Source organism: Furipterus horrens, unplaced genomic scaffold, assembly GCF_987537825.1.
Source record: "Furipterus horrens unplaced genomic scaffold, mFurHor1.1.pri manual_scaffold_7, whole genome shotgun sequence".
Lineage (NCBI taxonomy): Eukaryota > Metazoa > Chordata > Mammalia > Chiroptera > Furipteridae > Furipterus > Furipterus horrens.
The window spans coordinates 9,608,271-9,632,039 of record NW_028327177.1 but is presented as its reverse complement, the minus strand read 5'-3'; the positions used below and the strand labels follow the sequence as shown (position 1 = coordinate 9,632,039).

At 41.1% G+C, this 23,769-nt stretch overlaps 1 protein-coding gene across 2 annotated transcripts in view; it reads left to right on the top strand.

Annotated features, from left to right (window-relative positions):
* Positions 1–23,769, top strand: part of NSMCE2 (NSE2 SUMO ligase component of SMC5/6 complex) — a 211,595-nt gene that overhangs the window by 34,040 nt on the left and 153,786 nt on the right. For both annotated transcript variants that reach the window (XM_090283374.1, XM_090283373.1), the window contains exon 3: positions 13,255–13,361. In XM_090283374.1, coding sequence (XP_090139500.1) covers positions 13,255–13,361 — 107 coding nt within the window. The remainder of the gene's footprint in view (positions 1–13,254; positions 13,362–23,769) is intronic.

Sequence of the window (23,769 nt, the reverse complement as noted above, 5' to 3'; positions counted from 1 at the left end):
AAATTTTTGTACATGGCTCAAGGCATGGTAAATCAGAGGTTTTATTTTATTTTTTCTTTTTGCATGTGATAGCCAATTCTCCCAGCACTGTCTGTTTAAAGATTATCTTTTCTACACTGAATTGCCTTTTCTTTTTTGTCCAATCAGTTATCCATATATGTATGTATGTATTTCCATACTTTCTCTTCTGTTCCATTGATCTATTTGTCTCTCTTCACCTCAATACCAGACTTTGGGATTACTGAAATCAAGTAGGTTAGTTGTCCAACTTTTTCTTTTTCAAGGTTGTTTTGGCTGTTCTAGGTCCTTTGCATTTCCATATGAATTTTAAAATCAGTTTGTCAATTTCTAAAAAAAACCAAAAACTGAGATTTAAAAAAAATTTTAACTAGAGTGACTGCCCTGGTATAATAGGGATGCTTTCTAATCTAATGTGCATAGAATTCAGGAAGCCACTTGGCAGGGACATATGACATGGAAATCAGTGGTTCCCAAAGTGTGGTGATTGTTGAAGTACTTAAGAGACGGGACTCTTTTATTCAGTAGAGCTTGATGTGAGCCTTCCCTCATTAGCTCTATGACCTCCGTTCAAAGTAGTTAAGCTTTCTGAACCAGTTTTTTTTTCTTCCATCAAAGGGGGATAATGATACTGTCTCTTTCAAAAAGTTATTCTAAGGAGTAAATGAAATGATACACGTAGATTGCTTAGCATAGTGTCTGGCACATAGTAAGTGCTCAATAAATGTTAGCTACTATTTAACTTCTTGAAAGAGAAGTGAGAGAAGCAAGGCTGTCAAATTTATGGCTTACATGAAAGGGGGAAATTAGCTGGTAATTGGACGACATTGATATTCAGAAAGACCTTTAGCTCCTGAACAAAATGGAATTCCAGATTTCAGAGACATAGAAACCTAACAGTCTTATGTTTTAAATTTTAAATAGAAAAACTCGGTGGTACTAATATTGGAAATGAGAGGTCTGGCTTAGGAGCAATCTCTGTTGAGTTTTTTTCTGGACAAGTTCAACCCATGATTTCACTGGCATACATGTAATAATAGTACTATCATGGTCCTCATTGATTAACCCCATGGCTGTAATTATTGTTTTTTATTCTGGAGTTCACCTTGAAAGCAGGTCAGCCAATGAACTTGATAATCATTGTTTATCCTGGAAAAGTAAAGACTCGGATGGTAGGTGACATTTAATAACCACCTTCAGATCTTTGAAGGACTGTAACCTGAAAGAGTTAACTGTGTGTGGACCAGCAGGTAGATCTTCTGTAGCTCTGGAGTTGAGGACCAGGGTTCAAGTGCTACTTCTTATACGAATGATTTCGGTAGACTCATTTAACCTCTCTGAGCTTCAGTGTTCCCACTCATATAAAACAGAGAGTAAAATCGTTCTATATTCAGGTTATGAGGTGTAAATAAGTTAATGTGTGGGAAAGAGCCATTCAGCTTTATTGTTGTCATTGCCTAGAATTGCTCTAGGAAGGTGCTGAGTCAGCTCTCTCTTTGGAAGGAATCTAGTAAATTAGGTGTTCAGCAGTGGAACAGCTTTCCCATCACACTGAGTCAAAGGCCAGATAGTCATATTAGGTAGGACTCTTTAGAAATTGTTGCATGGAGTAGAAATTTGTAAAAGCTCTTTGACGGACGGTACAGTGCTACCTTGTGTACTGCTCTCCTTAGGGCTCAAGCACAGCGGTCTGTGCTTGGTAAATGTTGGTTAAATGAATGAATGGAAATTCCCTCTCTAACCGTCACACTCTGTTCTTTGTTTAGCATCACTCCTTTGTTGGTGTTAATATGTTCACATTGTTCTTCTGTAACAGAACCCCTGGGCTGCTCCGATTGAAACAGAACCCATGGGCTGTTTAGTTAGGGGCCCGATTGCCCGCTGCCAGAATTATAACTCTTAATACCAGAGCTTGGTGAAAAGAAAAAGAATAGTTTATTTACACATAGTCCTAGCCCTCCCAGACCTGGCCAGTCTTAGGAAAGTCAGAAACACCATTTCCCTACTTCCTAGGCACAGTTCAGCCTTACCAGTAGCTGCCAATCACTCACTTCTGATTGGGGGGATCCATTCTGTGCTGTGGTGCCCTCCAGCTCTCAATGCAGGACCGCCTGGATTCTCAGCCTCCTTGTAAACTGCCTTCTTCCTGTAAACCCCGTGGCGAGAGCCTCTTCTTTAAAGCAGCCTGGAGGCCCCCTTCTCCAAGCTACATGGAGGGAGCACCCGCCAGCTAAAATGTCCTCAGCTGCTTATATATCCCTGACTGCATCCTATGACGCAGTGGGTGTTACAAGCAGTTCTGACCATTCACAGAACCCTACGCAGGCTTTGTAGGCTCCTTCCGTACCAACCCACAGTCCAAGACCCCTCCCATCTTCCTGAGCCTTGGAAGTTTCCAAGCCGATCTTTGTGCAACAATGTTTCCAGCCACTAGCCTCAGGCATGCAAGGGCATCCTGAAAGCTGCTTCCTTTTCCCTGTCTCCCAGCGGCAAACTGTGGGGTTTGTTTTTGGACTCCCCTGTTTCTGTAACACTTCCAGATACAGTTGTTTGCCTTTTATGTTTTGTTTTAGAATGGACATTTTGACACCAAACTTTCTATTCAGGTGCACTTACTGAATGAAGACTAGGGCACATGATTTTCAACGTGTGGCCTTCTGAGATTCGTTTGGCCATTTTGTATTTCTTATTTCTGCTGCTTCTATAAGTATTTTAATTTCTATAGTCCTTTTTAAAAGAAGATGCTTTAGACATAGAATATCTCTGTGAGATTACATTCTCAAGACCCTTATAACAATGGCTGCCTCTGATGAGGGAGTTTGGGGATTGGAGACATCATGTATTGAACTGTTTGGATTTTTCAACCATATGCTTTACCAATTTCTTAGCCATTTACTTTATTAATTTTTAAAAGTGGGTGAGATGACTCCATTGTTCAATACTAGCTTAAGTGAAATAGAAGATGTGTATTGGGGAATATTGCCAAGTACACTTAGTTAAACAGCATGATAGGCTCCATTTATTGAGTCTACTGCATTTAAGGCATCACGTTACTTATGTTTTCTTTTAATTTTCTTAATAATCACATGAGGTTTAAACCTCACTTCTTTTGACATTTGCTGCCACACATTCATGCAGGCCCTTTGGTGTTGAACCAGAAGTCAAAGCCAGGTTCTGTTCTTTAAGTCTCCTCCTGGGCCTGTAAGCCTCAGGCTGTAGCCAGCCTAGCCCTTGGCCACAGCCAAGAACTTGAAGCCCAGAGAGAACCGTAGCCGTTGGCTAGGAAATGCTGTTGGGAAGTTTGCTTGCTGCCTTGAATTCACCACTTCTTTTCAGCCTACCAGGGGTTAGAGAGAAAGAAATGGGCAAAAAGGATATAGAAAAAGAAGTTTCATTGACAAAAGTCATCTGTGGCCGTGTTTTAAAATGATAGATGCCTATAACCTAGGATTTATATTGCTTTTGATGACTGGTAGACAAGATTGTATCCAGAGATTGATTTCTGTGATTTTATGACTTCAGCTCTTCACAGAATTTACCTCAAGCAACACTTTGAGTTTATCGTGATAGTTTATAGAATATTAACTTCTCGCTCTAAGGAAATATCTGTCTATATAGTGAAAGATAGCCTTCATTACTCAGAACTGTTAAGTCAACCAGTCTTTCTTTTTCACTTTCTCTTTCTCTCTTTTAAGAGAAGTTAATGTTTAGGAGGATTCCTTTAGCTAGAGAAGCAGTTGTTCATTATTCCATGACTTTTGTATGAAGTATGTTTTATTGGTTTCGGGGTTGTAGTTCAGACACTATAGCACAAGCCTTCCATGCTAACTTTAAGTTATGCATGAGGTCATTCCCAACTCTGCCATTTATTAACTGGGTGACCTAGGGCAAATGATTTAGCCTCTTTGAGCATCAGTTTTCTTATCTCGAAGTTAGGTTTAATTATACCTAATTCACGTTGTTGTGACAAAGGCTAGGATGGGTCGTGTGTTCAAAGTGCCTGGCATGGAGTCAGGACTCAGTGAAGATTTAATCTTTGTCTCCTCAGTTCATGCCCAGTGTTTTCATTTGACCACTTAAACTGGAAGTCACCCTCTGCAGAGAAGCATGAGGGCATCTGCTTAGCCCCTATCCTAGTCTGCTGAACATCCTTCAAGACACGGTCCAAATTTACCTTCTCCTGTTAAATTTTTCTTGCCTTCTGTGTTAGCCACTCCTTCTTGCTTCAGAGCATTTTTACTCTCTGTCTGTCATGTAGTAAGTGCTCTATATACATTTACTAGGCCAATGAAGTTTCTCTGGGCTTAGTGTGTGTGCGGTGTGGGATGTTTACAAAGCTCATTGAGCATTTCAGTCTCGTGAGGCCACCTCGGTGCTTTAGGCTCAAGTTAGTAAAAATAACAGAGTTAAGGAAGTTTTGTTCACTTGATACTTTTTGGCTCTAAGGGCAAAATGCTTTTAGCATTAAGATTGGTTACCTTTGCAGAGTAGTTATCCATTGCGTAATCATTTAAATTGCAGATAATATTTTGTGAGTACTTTCTGTGGGCCAGGCCCTGTCCTTATCATTCTACCTACATTTTCTCATTTAAGCCCTCATATCAGTTTTAGGAGTAGCTACTGTTATTTTACCCATTCTGCAGGAGAGGAAACTGAGACTCTAGTAAAGCGACTTGCCAGAGACTACATAGTTAGCAAGTAATGTAGCCTAGATTTGAATGTAATCTGACTCCAGAGCTGGCTTTTTGCGTTACTATATTATACAATTTCCCTGTTTTGTATTATTATAAGCAGATTGTATAGGTGTGTAAAGATGATTATAAAAGTCAATATTTCTTGAAGATTTTCCCCAAATTTGCTGTTTATAAAAGGATCACTCGCTTACTAGTTTGTGCCATACACTTCAGTATAGCACTGTTTCTGGTGGGAAGCACTTATAAAATGTGCATTCGGTTTTAATTTTACCACACTAATATCTGTGTGGAGGGATAATTATGACTAAAGTACAGTGGAGTGAGAAGTAACCAAGTTTCTATTAAATATTGCTCAAGCACTGAGTAAGTCATTAAACTTGACTCCTGATGCATATATGATTGCTTAACACTAGGCTGCCAGGAGAAACACACACAGCCACTCACAGGGGTAGGTGTGTGTGTAGATCTGTGTTGCTACATATAGCCAGAGCTATCTTTTCAGAGGAAGGGGTCTTCTGCAGGGGGAGGGAGAGGTGGTGTGGTTTATGCTGCCATTTATTTGAGTTTATTCAAAAAGAAGAAATTTCTTACAAAACATAGAGGAATCGAGTTCTTATTTGAAGAGATTAGGAAATACTTGTTCTCTGTTTCAGAAAATAAAATCTCCCTGATATACTGATATATATATATATCTCCCATCTACTCTAGGAAATTTATAATACAATCAGGCGATTCCCTGCCTCCTTTCCCTCCTTGATATGTACTTATGGCATGGAATATTTATCAGATCCTCCTGAGAACATGATTCATGTTGAACTGGAGTCAGCAACCCCGTGAGAACACTAAATGTCTGCTTTGTCTGGTATTTCACTAATAAAATGCACAGAATTGAATTTAATCACTATATATAATCGGTATTGTTCCAGTTCAGATATGCTTGTACATGACTTTGTAGGATTAAAAAAACAAAACAAAACACCTGATTCTGCAATTTTTATTTATTTGGGACAGATTTTCAGAAAATACCTTGGCTGTGGGCAAACCCGTGCAGTTGAATGAGGGACAAAAGGTTGGACAAGGTGATGTGGGTGAAATTTGTCTTTGGGGTGTGCCTCTCTGACACACACGCTCACTTGTCCCGGTTGTAAAGGGAAAGAAGTTTTATGGATTTATAAAGCACAAAGCAAAGCATTTGGTTCTATTCTTGAGATTAGGGAGGATTCTGGAAAGAACCCGTGGCTGAGATCATAGGGAACGGCAGAGCAAAACGAAAAGACATCTGGTCGTATAGAGAGTCAACGTAGAAATAAATGTACCTGGGCAGGTGAAAGAGGAGGGAAGGGGTCATTTTCCTGTGGGCTTCACTGAAGGCACTTCTGCTGAAGACCTGGGGGATGACAGGGAACTTTCCTGGCTCTGCCACCTGTTTCAGCTGTGCTTCCCAAACCTCGGGGCTGGGCCTCAGGGAAGAGTCGATTTCTCTGTAGTGCATGCCTTAGGCTGTGGCTAGGCAGGGGCCTTATTTAGAGCAGTGGATGGAAAGTGACATCTCTTAGCTGCATCCCTTACCTTCAGTTCTTGATGACCTAGTCGCTGATCTGCAGCTCAAGCTTGATTGTTCTGGTGACCATGCCCACCTGAACTTGGGGAAGCCAAAATGAAGAATGTTCTCCCCATTTTTAACCCATGGCCTAGAAAAGGCCACTAGATTGAACAAAGATGTGACTAGACCCTAGACAACCTTAGAACTCACCAGGGATAAACTCTTCATGTGTCCCTGCTCTTTTACGTAAGAATGACTGTATTGTGACAGCCTCACTGCCTCCCTCTTCTAGTCAGAGGACCTGGGACTTGTTTTAGTTGAGTCTACAGCTGCCCTTTCCTTTCACAGACCTGTCTCTGCTCCCTCCTTTTGCCCCAGGCTTCCATATTCCGGTCGTCCAGCGTTGTCACCACTTTGCTTTTACACTTGTTCCTGCCTCAGTCGCTAATCTTACCCTCACTGACTTCTCATGAGTTTTGTTTTCAGTTGAATTTGATTGCAACACTGAATCACTCATTTCTGCTTAATGTGGTACTGATCTTGTAATTAGAAAGAGAGAGTTAGTAATAGTTACAATATTGCTGTTAGTGCATTTTAACATTGAGTAACAGATGACGTGTCTAATGAATAGCGTGGCTGCTTAGATTGCATAATTATAGGTTTGTTTGACTTTAGGGAAATTGTATGCAGCCCAACTTCATCCATTCAGATACTTTTTATAGTATATAACTACCAAAGGACTTCAGTCTAAAAAGAAGCCTTCCTTTAAGGATTATTATTTTTTTTCTAGGGTTTGCCACTCAACAGGAAAAAGAAAATGAAAGAAACCATCTTTAAGAATGGGTTTAATGCTGTGGCCCTTCCTGGTCTAAATAACACTTTTAAACTTCTTTGCATACTTCTAGCAGTTCATAATGCTTGGGATCACTGGGTACAGACACGCAGATTGGTAGGCGGGCAGCCTGTTACTATCATATTAACTGAAACACTTATAATTTTATAATGTAAATCAAGGTTTATCTGTGCCCTTTGGACTTGATTTGCTGGGGCAGGAGCAGGGGGGATAGATTTTGCTGGTTATTGTACTAACTTCTTAACCGTTCTGTAATTAGCATACCAGGTGCGTTACGCAGGTCTCGCACTCACTGAGCTCTCTCCGTGAGCCTTGCCCATGTATTTATTGGCTTGTAAATGAATGCTGAAGTGTATCACTTAGGTTCATACGATCAACCCAGCAAGGGCTGACTGTAATAAATGCATGCCCATAGAAAGGCACATCCAAGAAATGGAAAAATCCCTAGATACTTCAGACCCTGCTTGACTGAGGAAGGCAGTCCAAGGCTGGAAAAATAGAAATGGCTTTGACATTGGGCTCCCCTCGGTGTATCGGGACTGTCCCCATCACCTTGAACGTTGTCCTCCATGGCTGCTCCCTCCATCTCTGTTGCTGCCACGCTCTTGGCCTAGTCCAGGTTTGGCTTCTCAGCAGCTAGAGTTGGCTTAGTTATTCTCCTAGCGTTCAGTGGGTGACTTGGTTGCTTTGATAGTACCTCTAGTTAGCCTTGCTGATGTGGGAGGTCACTCTCTTCACTAGTGTTAAAATGTAATACAGTTGAATATATATGCACCCCTATGTTCATTGCAGGGTTATTTACAATAGCCAAGATTTGGAAGCAGCCCAAGTGTCCATCAGTAGATGAGTGGGTAAAAAGCTGTGATACATTTACACAATGGAATACTGCTTGGCCATAAAAAAGAAGGAAATCTTAGGAAATCTTACCTTTTGTGGCAGCATGGATGGACCTGGAGAACATTACGCTGAGAGAAATAAGACAAATACCATATGATTTTAATCATATGTGGAATCGAATGAACAAAATTAGAAACAGACTCTGAGACTCAGAGTACAGAATGAGAGCTGTCAGAGGGAAGAGGTATTACAGGGCTGGGTGAAAAAGGTGAAGGCATTAAGCAAAAAACAAAACAAAACTCATAGCAAGGCAGTGGCTGTGGGTGGCCAGCGGAAAGAGCAGTCATACATGATAAAAGTACAGAGGGACACCTGGGGAGCGCTCCCAGCACCAGACCAGACAGCGCAGCTCACGATCCCAGCACCGGGGAAAATAAAGCCTCATTGCTTCTGACTGTGAAAACCAGTGGGGGTTGGGGCAGAGATTAAAGATAAAGAGAGAAACTTAAAAGCAGCAAGAAAAAAGTGAGTTACCTACAAAGGGCTTCCTCTAAGACTATGAGCTGATTTCTCAAAAGAAACGTCGCAGGCAAGAAGGGACTGGCAAGAAATATTCAATGTGATGAAAAGCAAGGATCTGCAACCAAGATTACTGTATCCAGCAAAGCTATCATTTAGAATGGAAGGGCAGAAAAAGTGCTTCCCAGACAAGGTAAAACTAAAGGAGTTCATCATCACCAAGCCATTATTACATGAAATGTTAAAGGGACTTATTTAAGAAAAAGACGATCAAAACTATGAACATTAGAATGACAACACACTCACAACTATCAACAACAGAATCTAAAAAATAAAAACAAAAACAAATTAAGCAAACAACCTGAACAGGAAGAGAATTCTAGGTATGGGGATCATTTGGAGGGTTATCAGCTGGGAGGGAGAAGGGGGAGACATGGGGATATGATGCAGGGATTAAGAAGCATAACTAGTTGGTACAAAATAGACAGGGGGGAGTTAAGAATAATATAGGAAAGGGTGAAGCCAAAGAACTTACATGCATGACCCATGGACATGAACTAAGGGGGGTGGGATTACTGGGGGAAGGAGGGTACTGGGCAGAGGGGAGCAAAGGGAGAAAAAATTGGGACAACTGTAATAGCATAATCAATAAAATATACTTTTTTAAAAAGTGCATAGACACAGATAACAGTGTGGTGATTACCAGAGGGAAGGGGCGGTGGGAGCAGGTAGAAAAGAGTAAAAGGGGGGGAAAGTGACTTGGGGTGGTAGACACACAGTACAGGTTAGAGATGATATGCTATAGAATTGTACACCTGAGACCTATGTAATTTTATTAACCAATGTCACCTCAATAAATTCATTTAAAAGAAATCTTAGTACAGCTGACTCTTGAGCAACGTGGGTGTCAGGATTGCTGACCTGTGTGCAGTCAAAAACCCATGTATTACTTTTGACTCCCCAAAGCTTAACTGCTGTGAGCCTGCCACTGCCCAGAAGCCTTACCAATAACATAAACAGCTGACTCACATGTTTTGTATGTTAAATGTATTACGTACTGTATTCTGACAATAAAGTAAGCTAAAGAAAAGGAAATGTTATTAAGAAAATCATAAGGAAGAGCAACTACATTTGTAGTAATCATTTAAAAAATCTGTGTGAGTGGATGTGTACAGTTCAAACCCATGTTGGTCAAGGGTCAACAGTAATCTTCTAAAAGGGAAAATTATTATTTTTTATCACGTTCCTCTACTTAAGGGGTTTGGAAAAGCTTTTTCAGGACCAGGTCTGATAGCATTTGAGCAGCATTACCTACTGTCCTACTTGGAAGGGATGATCACCAGGGAGCTAAAAGGAAGCCCAAGGTCACAATCTCCTCACCCCTGTGGCTTTGTTCCCTGGATAGTCACGGAGGAGTAAGTGGTGCTTGTCCTTGGGTTCAGGCACCTCCTAGCCTAGGTGGGCAGGTAGACAGACTGCAGGCAGGAAGCCTGAGGTGGAGGCCTGCTCTGCCCTGGGCAAGTTCCTTCCTCTGCTCAGTGCTTCAGCTTCTCCCCCATAAGGGGAGATAAGACTACCGGTCTCTTAATGTGAGGCTTAATGTAAACGTGGTGTGCTCCGTACAGTCTTGGCACATCAAAAAGTGTTTAGCGATCGTTAGCTACCGCCACTGTTATTATTGTTTATATTTTTGTCATCATTGTCATTACTTTCCATGCTTTATCCACCTGCACCAGGTTTCCCTAATGCCAGGCTTGCAGAGGTGTGGTACAGAAATGCTTTCCTCTCTGGGACTGCCATTCTGTGAATTTTAACATCCTTCGTGTGATTCCCTTCCTCCCTGTTCTCCCCACGCCCCGCCCCCACCGCCTTACTGGTTGGTGCCAGCCTCTTTCCTGTGGAAAAATCACAATGAAAATATAATAGGCAAATGAATTTATATCATGTCTTCTTTAGACTTTAATTCAATCGAATATCTAAGGCAGGACAGTTTATAGTTGGTGAAAGTTTAATTTCGAATGTTATTAAATAATGGCCATATAAAGAATATTGAAGAAAGAGTTGCTGTAATTCTTGGTTGGATCCCAAGAACACTAAGGCTTCATTCTTGCCTATAATGGATTAAAATCTGTTTGGAGAAACGAGATGAATGCTTATAAAAAGACCAGATTGTTTATGGTTAAAAGTGCCTAAGTATCAAGTATGTAGTTGTTGTAGTAAATTAAGTGAGATCTTCTAGCCTGACATAGTTTAAAAGCAGGTGGGGAGCGAGCTCAGCACCTGAAGGATGTGTGGTTGCAAAGATTGGTTGGTGTGGACTTCTAGGAAGGGCCTTCCCTGTGATAGTGGGGGGATTTTTGATAGTGGGATTATATCCGTGGGATAAAGGAGCGGCAACTCTGCCTGGTCAGTCCCTCCACACCCACTGCATCCCCCACCCCCTTTTTGGTCAACAGCCAGCTCCCTGTTAATTCGTTTAACTCTTTTTTTCCCTCCCGAATTCTTGAATTCTTTGGGGGTTTATATGGCCTGTTGGCCTTCTTTCTACAACACTATGCTCTTCTTTTCCTGCCTGAATTCTTTAGTAGAAAAAGGCACAGTTTCTCTGTCTTCCCTAGCCTAGTGTTTCTGAAACATGAACCCAAGTAACGTTTTATAGAAGAGGTTATTTTTGTGGTAATAAGGGAAGGTGAGGATTAACAAGAAGAATAAAAAGAATCACAAAAATAATCTTCAAATAGCAGAGGCAGTTTGCAACTTGATAATGGACGTTCTCGTGGCCCCTCTTCCAGGGGCCGTTACGGAATCTCTGCCAGTTCTCGTCTTCCGTCTCTCGTCTCTGCAGCGGACCAAGACGTGACTTTAGCCTGAACTTATCTGACTGGGCATCACTTCCAGGTGTGGTGTCATTCTCAGTTATTTTTAGGACTGACTTCCTGATCTCTGCTGGTGTTTTCCCTTTGCTGCCTCAGGCTGCGCCATTCATTCCTCGGGTAGGTTCTTCGTTGCGTCTCGGCCTTGGGCCCCGGACCTTTGCGGAGGTCGCCTGTCAGCCACAGCTGGCCTCCGGAGGTTGTCCCTTAGGCTCTGTGCTGTCAGACGCTGACCCAGCCGCTGCTCACTTTCTCCTTTACAGGGAAGCTCTCCTTGGCCTTGCTTTTGAAACTGCTGTCTGACCCTGATAGTGAGAACCATCATCCTATTTATTTTATTTTGCAGAACTTTTCATAGCATTTTTCTTGTCAAAGGCACAGTTGTTAAGTGCTTTCAGAAATTAACTCCTGTGATCCCAGTGGGAGGTTGTCAATATTGTATCAAAGTCTAGCTGTTGTAGCAGCCAAGAGGGTTCTCCCAGGAGCAGGTTAACTCAGGTATTCTAGGGAATGTGTTTATAATTAACTATTGTAAAATTAAAGACTAACTTTAAAGCCTAGGAAAATCACTTTAGAAAGCCAAATGTAAATGAATCTTACATTATTTCATGACCATGAGATGATCTGTCATGTTGTTCTTCAGAGGAGACAAGAAATACATTTGAATGAAGAGTTTTTGAGTATCTGCAATTCCAAATGGGATATGCCAGCTTTATTTTCCTTTCAGTCAGCTTTTTTAATATTAAAATTTTTATTATCCTGTGTCCTCTCTCTTTTCCTTTGTGTTTTAGGGCTTAAGAAAACAATTTTAGAACAGTCTTAAGAAACTTAGCTCACTTTTCCAACCTCCTCTTCCCAGAGGGGATTTTAATTTTAAAACATAGTAAGCAGAGTAGTTTCATATTCTGGCTGATAATCCAACATCTGAAACATTTGTGGATCTGTTTCTGTTGATTCTTACTCTTGGTGGCTTGTTTTCTTGTGTTTTTTAGGGCAAGGTCCCCCTCGCCACCTGCGCTCCCCGCTTCCCATCCTGTGGTCTGCTCATTATCCTTAACAGTTATTTTTTGGAATTCTTTGAGGCTAGGATGAAAGTGGGGACTTTCACACTGAGGCCACCCCACACCACACCAAGACTGGGAGTCCTTAAGTTCCTTGGACCACTCAGTTGAGGGGAACCCGGGCTGCAAATCCAGGAGGGCTGGCTTGTGGCCCTAGTTTTTCAGAAACAGGTGGTTTTCTCTCCCTCTCCCCTCTGTTCTGCTCAGTGGCCGAGGCCAACCTCCCCACAGCCCAGAGACAGGGTGCCATTACTTCCAGTTCATCTTATTCTGAGAACGGGAACCTAGCTGACTATGTGACTTTGTTTGGTGCTCTGCTTTTCATTCACATTTTTCCCCCATAGATTTTGAACTGGTTGATTTTTACTATCTCGTGACTCCTTTGTTTTTAAGAAGATTTCTTTCTTTTTTTCAAATTGTTTTGTTGTTGTTTTTTTTTAGTTCTCAATAGGAGGATTGGTTCTCATAACCCAACCGGCTGTTAGTAGAAGTGGAAATCTTCCTTATTTGGTCTTTAACAGTCCGTGAGGGCCGTGTGCAGGGAGGGCCCGGGGTGCGTTAGTGGATGAGGGAACTGAGGCTGGGAGAAGAGCAGTGATTGATTGAAGATCATACAGTGAGTGGCAGAGACTGGAACTCCTGAGTGGGAGTCCACCTGCCTGCCGTTCAGCCTTTTTCAACAGGGTATGTTCTTAGAATTTTGAATGAAGCACATACATGTTGAGGAAGTTTTAAAAAGCATGTAATACCTTTAAAAACCATTTAGAGCATTGACTGACAGACGCTATATTGATACAACTTTTTCCAGATGTGGCATTTTAAATGGAAAATAATAATTGCTCTTTCCTTCTTTCAGCTGAAGTGAGTAGTGAATACAGTATGGATAAGGCGATGGTTGAATTTGCTATGATGGATCGGGAACTAAACCATTATATGAAGGCTGTTCAGTCTACCATAAATCATGTAAGTTTATACCACTCTTCTGGTTGTGTTTGGTTTCAGCTGTCTGACCTGGGAATAAAAACACAAAATCAAAATTCTTCTCTAATTTAATATTTCTTTAATTTTACTGTAGCAGCCATTAATTCCTTCTTAATCAGGAAGTTCATAGAATAGGAATCTTAAATATTTTCCCAGTTAGGCCACATAGGTATGGTTAGGACATTGCATCCATCTTAGATTTTCCTGCATCTTTGGGTCTCAAACTTTTTAACCTAAGCCTCCTTAGAATGTGAGAAGATTTTTATAAAAATGCTAAAAATTCCAGAGAACTTGTTGTTATTTTTCTATTTCTCAAGCTTCCAATTAGACCAGGTTTAGTCATCCATCCTCCGGCTTTAAGTAATAAGCAGCTATTGCAAAATTCATAGAATCAGATAACATGGAAGAGTTTCAGAGCAAGTTTAAAAATAAAGAAGCTTGGCATTTTGGTTTTTCCAGAAGCCAGACTTATCTCTGTTGACTCCAGCTGTCACAGAACAGCAGAGAGACAGCTCAGGTGGGAACATGGCAACCTCCTTCTCAGCAGCGCTGGGTTGAGTAAGAAATGAGCAATACAATTGCAGTAATGTTTCTGAGAACTGCTTTGTGCTCTGAGTGGTGGAAACTCCCCTTTGAACTGATTTCATATACCTGTGTAATAGGATGCCTTGTAGTGCTGGTATTTTTTTTTTTTTTTTTATTTGGCTTTTCTAACTTACATCTATGGGAAAATTCCGAAAACCAGGTGTTTTACGAGATTGGGACTATCCGGTGGAAGATACATTTTTGAATATGGTTTAATCCTTACGTCATGCCTAAGTGAGCATTACCTAGTTCTATGAAGTTATAAAAATCTTTTGAAAATTGTTTTCTGTTTTAAATTTTTTTCTGTTTGTTTTTTGTTGTTTTTAGTATTTGATTAGTATTTATTAAGTGTATGATTTGTGATTAGCCTAAGAATATCTGCTTATATCCAAGTAAGAAACTCCTTCAGCTTGTAAAATTCTGATGTTTCTAAAGCATGGTGGCTGTTAGTCCTTGTACTGTGACTATTTCTGCCATGGGAAATATGAAAATGACATCATGTTGGGGCATTTGGAACTGGATAACAAAGCATTAGACCAGAGGTGTTCAATTCCAGCTGACTCCTGGAACCAGCCAGTCTCTACTCAAAAGAGAGTCCGGTTTCATTGGTTTGGAGCAGGATTAGGGGAACCTGTGTTTTTAAAAACTCGTTCTAATAATGTATCCAGGTTTTAAAACCACCGACTTAAGCGAACTAGGCTGACTGTGGAATAGTGTGTTTGCTCCTGCAGATCAGAGTTGGCCCTATTATATACACCAGTCTTGCTTTGACCCTTACGTTCTGTGGAGGGTATTTGATAGGCTTGTCTATTTTGACTTTGATGTCGTACAAATGTAACAGCGTAGTGTACATTCTAGATAAGAAAACCAGATTTGGGAAGTTAAAGAACTTAATGTGGATTTTTTTTTTTTTTCCTATCAAACTCTAGGATTCACAGATACTTAAGGTATTTTTAAATAAAGAATTGAGCTCTTCTACCTTCAAAAAACTGAGCCACTCATTAAGAAACAAACAAAAATAAAGTCAAAGACAGAGAAGCTCTTCCCCTCCCACACTCAGTAGTTAACAGCATTTCTTTCATCTGGAGGCCTCATCCCCTATCTCCACTCCATAAACAGGAAAGATTATGCTCTGAGTTTTATCCCACTGTTCGGTGCTCACCTCGCACTGGACTACAGAGCAGCTGGATCTAGTGATTCTTGTGCTTGTGAGGACGGTCCCTGGTCTTTCATAAGAAGAGAAAACCTGTTTATTGCTCTTCCTGAAGCAAAGTTGTGTTCTTGACACAAGACCAAGAATAGTAAACCATAATTTTAGAAAGTTTCTAAGGTCTGAAATCATAAGGGAACATGGCCAGTATTTTGGGAAATCTTTTATACCTTTTAATATACTATGTAGTCTTTACATATTTGAAGTTATGGACATTGCTCTCTTGTTGCTTGTTTTGGTGAGGGGTAAGAAATGAGCAAGGAGCTTGAGGGGGGCCAGAATGGTATAGCTCCTTAGAACTAGCAGTGATCTCGGGATCAAAAACCCTCCCAACATTAGTTCTTCCGTTTTCTAAGTTATGATCCTGAGCCAGCAAACGAAACCTTTTGGAGCTTTATGGTCTTCATCTATAAAACCCTTGGCCTGCCTGTTTCACAAGATTATTATGTGAGTCAGGTTAAAATATTGTGTGTGTATATCAAACACTATGACATTCATAAAACTGGCTAGAGATATAAGATATGTTACTGCAAACCCAGATTTCCAAGCGTATTCCTTAGGAAGATGGAACAGAATCTTTCTCAAAAACAAGTACTTTGCTCACTTTATTTCAGGGCTTTGAAATAAATCTTTAATTGACTTTGACCTGTCTAGCCTAGGATTTAGGAATCATAGGATTAGTTATAAGCTAGTTAAGTTACAGTATGAGGTGTATTCATGATCTCTAAAACAAAGAAATTGTTTTAAGTAAGATTATTAAGAAAAAAACATGGATTACAGGAACCTGTGTGAGTCCCTGTTTAACTAATGCTGTCATAGACTTTTAGGAGCTGCACACTCCCATTACTGCATCATCTGCCCAGGTTTCTGTTTATGAAGTTTAATATAGTCACAGTACATTAAAAATTAATCATCGGAGAGCTTTAGAGTTTATCATTTAAATAAATCTCTCCTACTCTCCCCTTCGCAGAATTCTGGATGCTATATACCTCTGAAAAGGGTTTAGAAGTTTTGGAACCTTAGAAGTGTAGGTCGGCTTACCAACAGTCCCTGGGAAATCCCTTTCAGCAGAAGCTCTCAGGTTGCCTCTCTTTGTCCTTTGAGAAAAGAGAGCTGCTATATAGTCTCCAGTGCCTGAAGGTTTTAGTTGGAATCAGTATTTATTTTAGTTCTCTGAAAATGAAAAAAAAAAAAAAAAAGACTTTGTCTCAGTAGTTTGTAGAGGGAGTACTATGCAGTTGCACTTGAAACACACACACACAACATGCACACACACACACACACACACACACACACTAAACAGATAGTCTGTAAGTCATTTATAAAAACTTCCAGGACAAATGGGTTTTATACCTGTCGCAACTCTTTAAAACATTCATTTCGAACCACAAAGAGTTCTGTATGAATTGGTTGGGGACTTTGAGTCATGAGATCACACAGGTGATGGAGAGTTTTGAAAGTTGAAAAATGACACACAGATGAACTATGGTGCAGCTACTTCCTGTCTCACTGTCACTGCAGGGAAAAGCCATGCTCAGTTTCAAGATGAGAGCAGAGTGAAGTTCTGAACATCACCCTCGATGACCTAATGCTCCTTTCCTTGATTTCAAAGCTTTTATTACTTGGGTATATTGAATGGACACCATTGGTTGGCTCTTTGTTCTCAAACGTTTATTTAATAGATACTTAACACCTTTGTGTGTCAGGTTCTTCTAGGTGCAAGACACAGGAGGTCAATCAGCACAGCCCACATGACCCCCCCCTTCAGGACGTTCGAAGTCTGAAGAGGGGGACAGACATTCAACACAGAGCCATGCACACGTTAAACTGTGGTGGGTGCTCAAAGGGAGAGCACGGTGTTCAAGGAGAGTAGGAACTCAGGGGGCATCGTATTCTCGGGGGGTTGGGGAAGTGACATTTAATAAGGTGAACGTCAAACGAGCCTCAGCATGGGCATTGTGACACAGAGCTTCTCTGTTCATGTGACTTCTGCACGAAATGGAAGATCTCTTTTCCGATTGTCTTAATGTCAGAGTTTGATCAATCCAAAGAGTTAATCTGAGAAAATTGTGCCAGAGAAAGCCTGCTTTTATAGATAGAACATTACAAGCCTAGAGAGTAGTTGAATAACCTACCAGACCTTGGTCGGTGATTCGTTCATTCACAGATATCGGGGCTGCTGTGTACCAGGACCCATGCTTAGCTGTACAAGTCATGGCAGTAGCTGATCGAAGAACCAAGTCATTGCTGACCTTCTGCTTCTGTAATCCCTCTTGAAGTGAGACTCGTTATCCTGCATTGAATAAGCAGTAGCAATACCGTGTAATTCTTATTCTGTGATTACATGATTGTGTAAGACTAAACCTGTGACCCCATCCTGTGGGCTTCAGATTCCAGGGGGAGGAAACCAATTTAATTCCAGGAATCCCCAAATCCATTTTCAAGTGTACATTTTTTTCAAATAAGAGATGGTGAAGAGTTCAGCTGCTTTCATTGGGGAGGTTGTGACAACTTTTTATAAACTAATTCTCAAAGTGAAAAAGGATGGGTGCCGTAAAGCTGAATGATGAATGGCCTAACAGGCTCAGATTATTCCACACATCATTGGCAGCCAGTGATAAAATGTACATCCCCTCTGCTTTCTCATGAGCTGTCTGGTCCTAGAATTTAGCAAAAGTAATAAAACTTGAGATTCACACAATGCTTTGGCGTTTATTATTTTTTAATTGTGTAATTTTACCTCAACAAACTTTAAATCTCAAAAGAATTGTCAGACTTTACCTATATGTTGTTCTTTTAGTCCGTGCTATTTCAACATGCTAGTGTATTGGAAAATCCAGAGCATTTGTATTTTCTTCACTTTCCTCTCCTACCCTCTTTGGTGCTAGGTGTATCATATGGATTATGTAAGATTTGAAAGCATTGAAACTGGATAGTTGCCACATGCTTGTTTTTGTTTTGTTTTTTAAGTCAGTGTTTTATAACAGTTCCCACCAAAAGCCTGGGGAGGGAGAGTATTTTTGTTCTTCACCCAACAGGAGCAATTAAGGACTAAACTGGTCTACTTGCGTCGTTTCTTACCAGTCTCTTCATGGACATGCCCCGTGTGCTGTGGTTTTTACTTGATAAGCTAACGTGAACATTTAATCTGGCTGAGAGTTAGAAGAGTGGAAATAAACCTCGTGTAAGCTGTTGAAACCAGCACAATCTCAGATGTAATAAAAGGACCAGGTGGGTCAAAGGTATAGCTTACCTCAGCCTTGTCATTAGGCAACTAGCTGGGAATGTTTTTGACATGTCACTTCCCTGTGCCTCCTGTGCCTCCTCTCCCTTCACCCTCCATCAGCTGGGAAGCTTAGCTTTTTGTAAATCTTGCTTTAAAGTGACATTAACATCCACTACTTTAACATCAGCTCTTACATAGTGTCTTACAAGTTGGAAGTTACCATTTTAGGTAACCCAGATTTGGGGAGCATTTCTCACTTAGAATGCAGACCTTGGGCTAGCCAAAATTTTTTCTTCTTTCTTTCTTTCTTTATTTTTTCTTCTATAAGATGGCTCTAGTAGAGAAACATTTTTGTTAGACAGTATTGTGATAGCTGTCATATCAGCGTGCATTTAAAGAAAAACTCATTATAGTTGGTGAATTTTTGTGTAGCCATTTTAATATTGAAGATGGAAGAAAATACGCAACACTTTTGGCACATTATGCTTTATTATTTCAAGAAAGGTAAAAGTGCAACTGAAATGCAAAAAGAAAGATTTGTGCAGTGTATGGAGAAGGCGCTGTGACTGATTAAACATGTCAAAAGTGGTTTGCGAAGTTCTGTGCTGGAGATTTCTTGCTGGATGATGCTCCCTGGTCGAGTAGACCAGTTGAAGCTGATAGTGATCAAATTGAGATATTAATTGAGAACAATCAATGTTATACCACATGGGAGATAATCTACATACTCAGAATACCTAAATCAATAGTTATTGGTGAAAATGAAAATGTGTCTTTTTACAGAAAAAAAAAGAAAAACATACGGACTTTTTGGCCAACCCAATAATTTATAGTATTTGAAGCAAGTTCCAGGTCAGACAGTGTAATTTATTGGATATGATCATCTACTGACTAAATGTGAAATGCACCCACGCTGTGATTCATTGACAAAAGAGGAAGGAGAGGCAATTAAGGGGTTGTAAAATTTGAGGACAGAAGGTACCTGAGCATCAGAGAAATGACTGTTGTCAGCAGAACCGCAAGAAGGTGAGCCCTAACAGTGGAATTAGTGACAATCTCTTGGAGCCAGTTTGGAAAGTACTGGAGAATCCCCTCTTCTCCACTCCCTGTCGCCCACAGTTGACACTCCACAGTGGTGTGCTGCCTCTTAAGACCTTTCTTGTCAAAAGTTTGTAAGTGGCCTATATATGAGCCTTTTCATCCATAGGAATGTTGCCCACATTAGGAATTAACCTGGGGGTGGTGAGAGGGTGAATTTAGGTATTAATTTTTTATCCACTTGGCCCCAAGGTATATCTGTTTTGGTGATTCCTGATAATTAATTTCTATTCCAGTGCTTTAGAACTCCCTCTGTAGTTAATTCCAAATGAGGATTGTGTTTGGTCAGCATTTTGTCTCATATGCAGAGAGTGTTAGGTCTTGGTATGGTAGTTAACTGATTGAGTTGCCTCTGTAGGAAAGAAGCTGGATACACACCCTCAGGCTACCAAGTAATGTAAGCTGCTAATAGGTGCACTTCCTGGTCTGTATTGAGGCTGATCTTCATGGGTAGTTTCTAGAAATCCATCTTCCTGTTTTGTAGCTGTTGTGTTAGATTTTATTCAACATTATAAAATCTTTACACTCTACTGGGCCTTAATGTGACTCTGGGGCAGCATTTTCAAAGCTTTGCTGCATAATACCAATTAATCAATATGTGAGTAAGCATATTGGGGAAAAGGGATTTTGTGGCCGAATAAGTTTGGGGACTGCTTGATTAAAAGAGTGTCCTTAAAGACTCTAAAGCCTTTATTGTGTTTTTATGCATTGTGAGTCTCCTAAGAAAGGTAGGTGATTTTCTAAACTTATTTGACTAGGAAACCTTTCTCTTTGGGAGAAGGACTGATACTCTATAGAACCTACTTTGGGCATTATCTCAACCCCCTATCTTACAGAGGACTGAGAGGTGGACCCAGCAGTTTATGCAGTTTTTGTGGCAGCCAGGAAAGTGGGGAGTGCATCACATTCCCTACCTGAGATGGCCTAAGAGGTGTTTCTGTGCAAAGGACCTGAACAGACGCTTCTCCAAGGAGGACATACAGAGGGTCCATCGACATATGAGAAGACGCTCAACATCACTAGCCATCAGGGAGATGCAAATTAAAACCACAGTGAGATACCACCTCACACCAGTCAGAATGGCCATCATCAACAAATCAACAAACAACAAGTGCTGGCGAGGATGTGGAGAAACGGGAACCCCAGTGCACTGTTGGTGGGAATGCAGACTGGTGCAGCCACTATGGGAAACAGTAGGAATTTCCTCAAATAATTAAAAATGGAACTGCCTTTTGACCCAGCAATTCCACCGCTGGGACTATACCCTAAGAACCCCCAAAACACCAACTTAAAAGAGCTTATGCATCCGTATGTTCATAGCAGCACTATTTACAGTAGCCAAGTGCTGGAAACAGCTTAAGTGCTCATCAGTGGCTGAGTAGATAAAAAAAACATCTGGTACATTTACACAACGGAATACTACACAGCAGAAAGAAAGCTCCTACCTTTCGTGACAGTATGCATAGAACTCGAGAGTATTACGCTGAGTGAAATAAGCCGGTTGGCGAAAGACAAATACTGTATGATCTTACTTTTAAGAGGAATCTAATGAACAAACCAAACTAACAAGCAAAACAGAACCAGAGGCATAGAAACATGGAACAGACTGACAGTGGCCAGAGGGGAGGAGAGAAGGGAATAATGGTGGAAAGAAGGGGAAGGGACCACTCAAAGAACACGTGTGAATGACTCAGGGGCATGGACAACAGGGTGGGGACTGGCTCTGGGAGCAGGGGGTGGGCTGGGCAGAGGAGGGCAAAGGGGGAAAAATGGGGATGACTGTAAAAGAATAACAAAAAGTATATGTCAAGCATCCAGTGTGGCAATTGGTGCATAGTAGGCACTCAATAGACAGTAGCCTTTATTATTAAAAGGAAGAAGGAGGAGGAGGAAGAAGAAGGAAGAAGAACATCTAGAAAGGGCCAGGCCTCTGAAAAGACTATATTCATTATTCTAGCAGTGAAAAAGAAGAAGGAACATTTTTTAAAAACATGCAGTCATTGCTTGGCTATCAGAGTCCCTGTTTAAAGCAAACAAGACCCCTGTGTGGAGTGTTCTTTCAGGAAAGCAGAGAGAAGGAAGTGTTTTTGAGGAAAGGAAGAGAGGGCGTTTACAGGAGGGGCACAAGGGGACACAGCAGGTGTGTGGGCAGGAAGAGCCCACGGACCTTTGAAGGCCTGGTTCACCGCAAAACTACAGTTAGGCACCGGGGTGCCGATATCATTAAACACCCTGGCCTCTGTGGTACCAGGCAATCCTGGCAGCTGATTACTTGAATTATTTAAATAATGTGCGTGTTCTTTAACACAGCGAACTTCTGCTTATTTCTGACACTGAGCGTCGTCCGTAAGGAGCAGTAGAAGGGAGATGAGGAAGTAGGTTGAGCGGGGTAAAGGATCACCAAATGGTAAGGTTCGCTGTAAAATGAGTGCATTTTCGGAGCATGGAGGGAAAGCAGTTGCTGGTTTATTAATCTCCTAATTAAGCTCAGTTAGTACCAATAGTCCGCTTAGTCCAATGAAGAAACAAAAGCTCTCGCCATGTGTACACCAAATAGTATTAACAGTGAAATAGATTGACAGAGAGAATTAAAAATGTGCTTAAGAAATTCAGAAGAAGGGAAAAGAGCCTTTGGTTATATTCTGGCTTTTCTACACTTTAACTCTGCGCCTCCGTTTCTCCTTAAACTGGGGATCCGAGTGTAGGTCATAGTCATAGAGTTCTGGTAACGATGGGAAGTGATAGCATGAAACCACCTAAAACAGCCTGTCATACCGATCTGTAAAGCTGCCCAGAGAATTCCGTAAAGGAGAAGTCATTTGCTATGATCAAACTTAAATAGTATCTGGAAGGGAATTTTTAAAAATTTGGAGAGTAGAGTAGGCAGCAGGGAGTAATTGGGAAAGGCCAGAGACTTTCCTTTGAGAGCTGGAAGGAAGGGCCTCTTTTCTTACAAGGAGTCTTCTGATGTTTGGGGGAACTTAGTGCCGTTCATAGTGTTGTTAACCAGAAAGGATTGAGCAAAATATGGGGACCGGGCCAGTGTGGAGGCCACTGAGCAGTATGGCATCTGGCCAGTTGCATTTGAAGTCCCCTGATTAGTGAGTCTACTTGAGTCTGTAGGTTGAGAAAGAGATTATGCCCTTTAACAGGCTAGTTAATGACTATGGGGCAGCCGGGGGGCTGGGGGCACGGGGGGGTTCATACTAGAGATAATAATCAGACAACTAAATAAAAACTTTGGTAATTCAGGAATAACTTGGAGTTTTCTTAGATAATGTAAACAAAAATTACTTAAAAGATGTGCGCCAGTACTTCAATAAATACCGTAATTAATACTCATGTGCACAGACAAATATTTCTTGAGCTACATTTCCATCTTTAAGTGGTTTTTGTTTACATTATTAGTAGCACCCATTTGAAAAATGTTGGGAGAGAAAAACGCTTTGGTCTCATGCCTCTGATGTATCACATGCAAGTTGTCAGCTGCATTTTAAATACGTAAGTCTCCATCGTTGACAAGTGAAAGAACGGAAGGAGGATAAACGGGAAGAATATTGGGGGGGAGGTTATTTTTTTAAGCCCTGCGTGAGTTTGCTGTCGCACTGGAGGGAAAAGCTCTTCTGTCCGGAAGCAGAGCCAGTGCCCCGGGAGCTGTCGCTGAGGGAGTGGAGCAGATCTCTTTTTCTTCTGTTTCTTGCAAAGCGTCGAGTGAGTCTGGTCACAGTGACACTTGGTTTTTCATTGTTTTGTGTCATGGCCAACCTGGTATTTTAACCAGTGGAGTTCGTTGAATTTTATTTCTTCTGGGCTTCTTTCTCTTCCCTCCCCACCCCTCGCCCCTGGCCTGGAAAGTTCATATAGCATCTTTTAAAATAGTGAAAATCATCATGTTGTTATGTGGAACCGTTATATTAGAAAGGAGAAACACTTGAGGGGAACCAGCATCTCGGGCTAGAGTAATACGATTTGTTCCTATGAGTTAGCTTCTAATAGAAAGTGATCTTTAGAAAGACCAAGTCAGTGTTACTTAAAATTGGAAACAATAACCAGGAATAGTTTAGGATGATTGCATCACATGGCTGAGTTCCAGACATCCAGAGGTCTCACATACTTCACTGCCTGCCTTGGTTGCCTCAGCTATTTGTGGTTCTCGGCATGTTGTTGACACCGAGAAGAGAATCCTTCCTACCCAACAGGTTACTCTGTCACCCTGAGGTTTATTTTCACCCCCAACATGAAACAGAAGCCCAAAAAGCCACATGAAATAC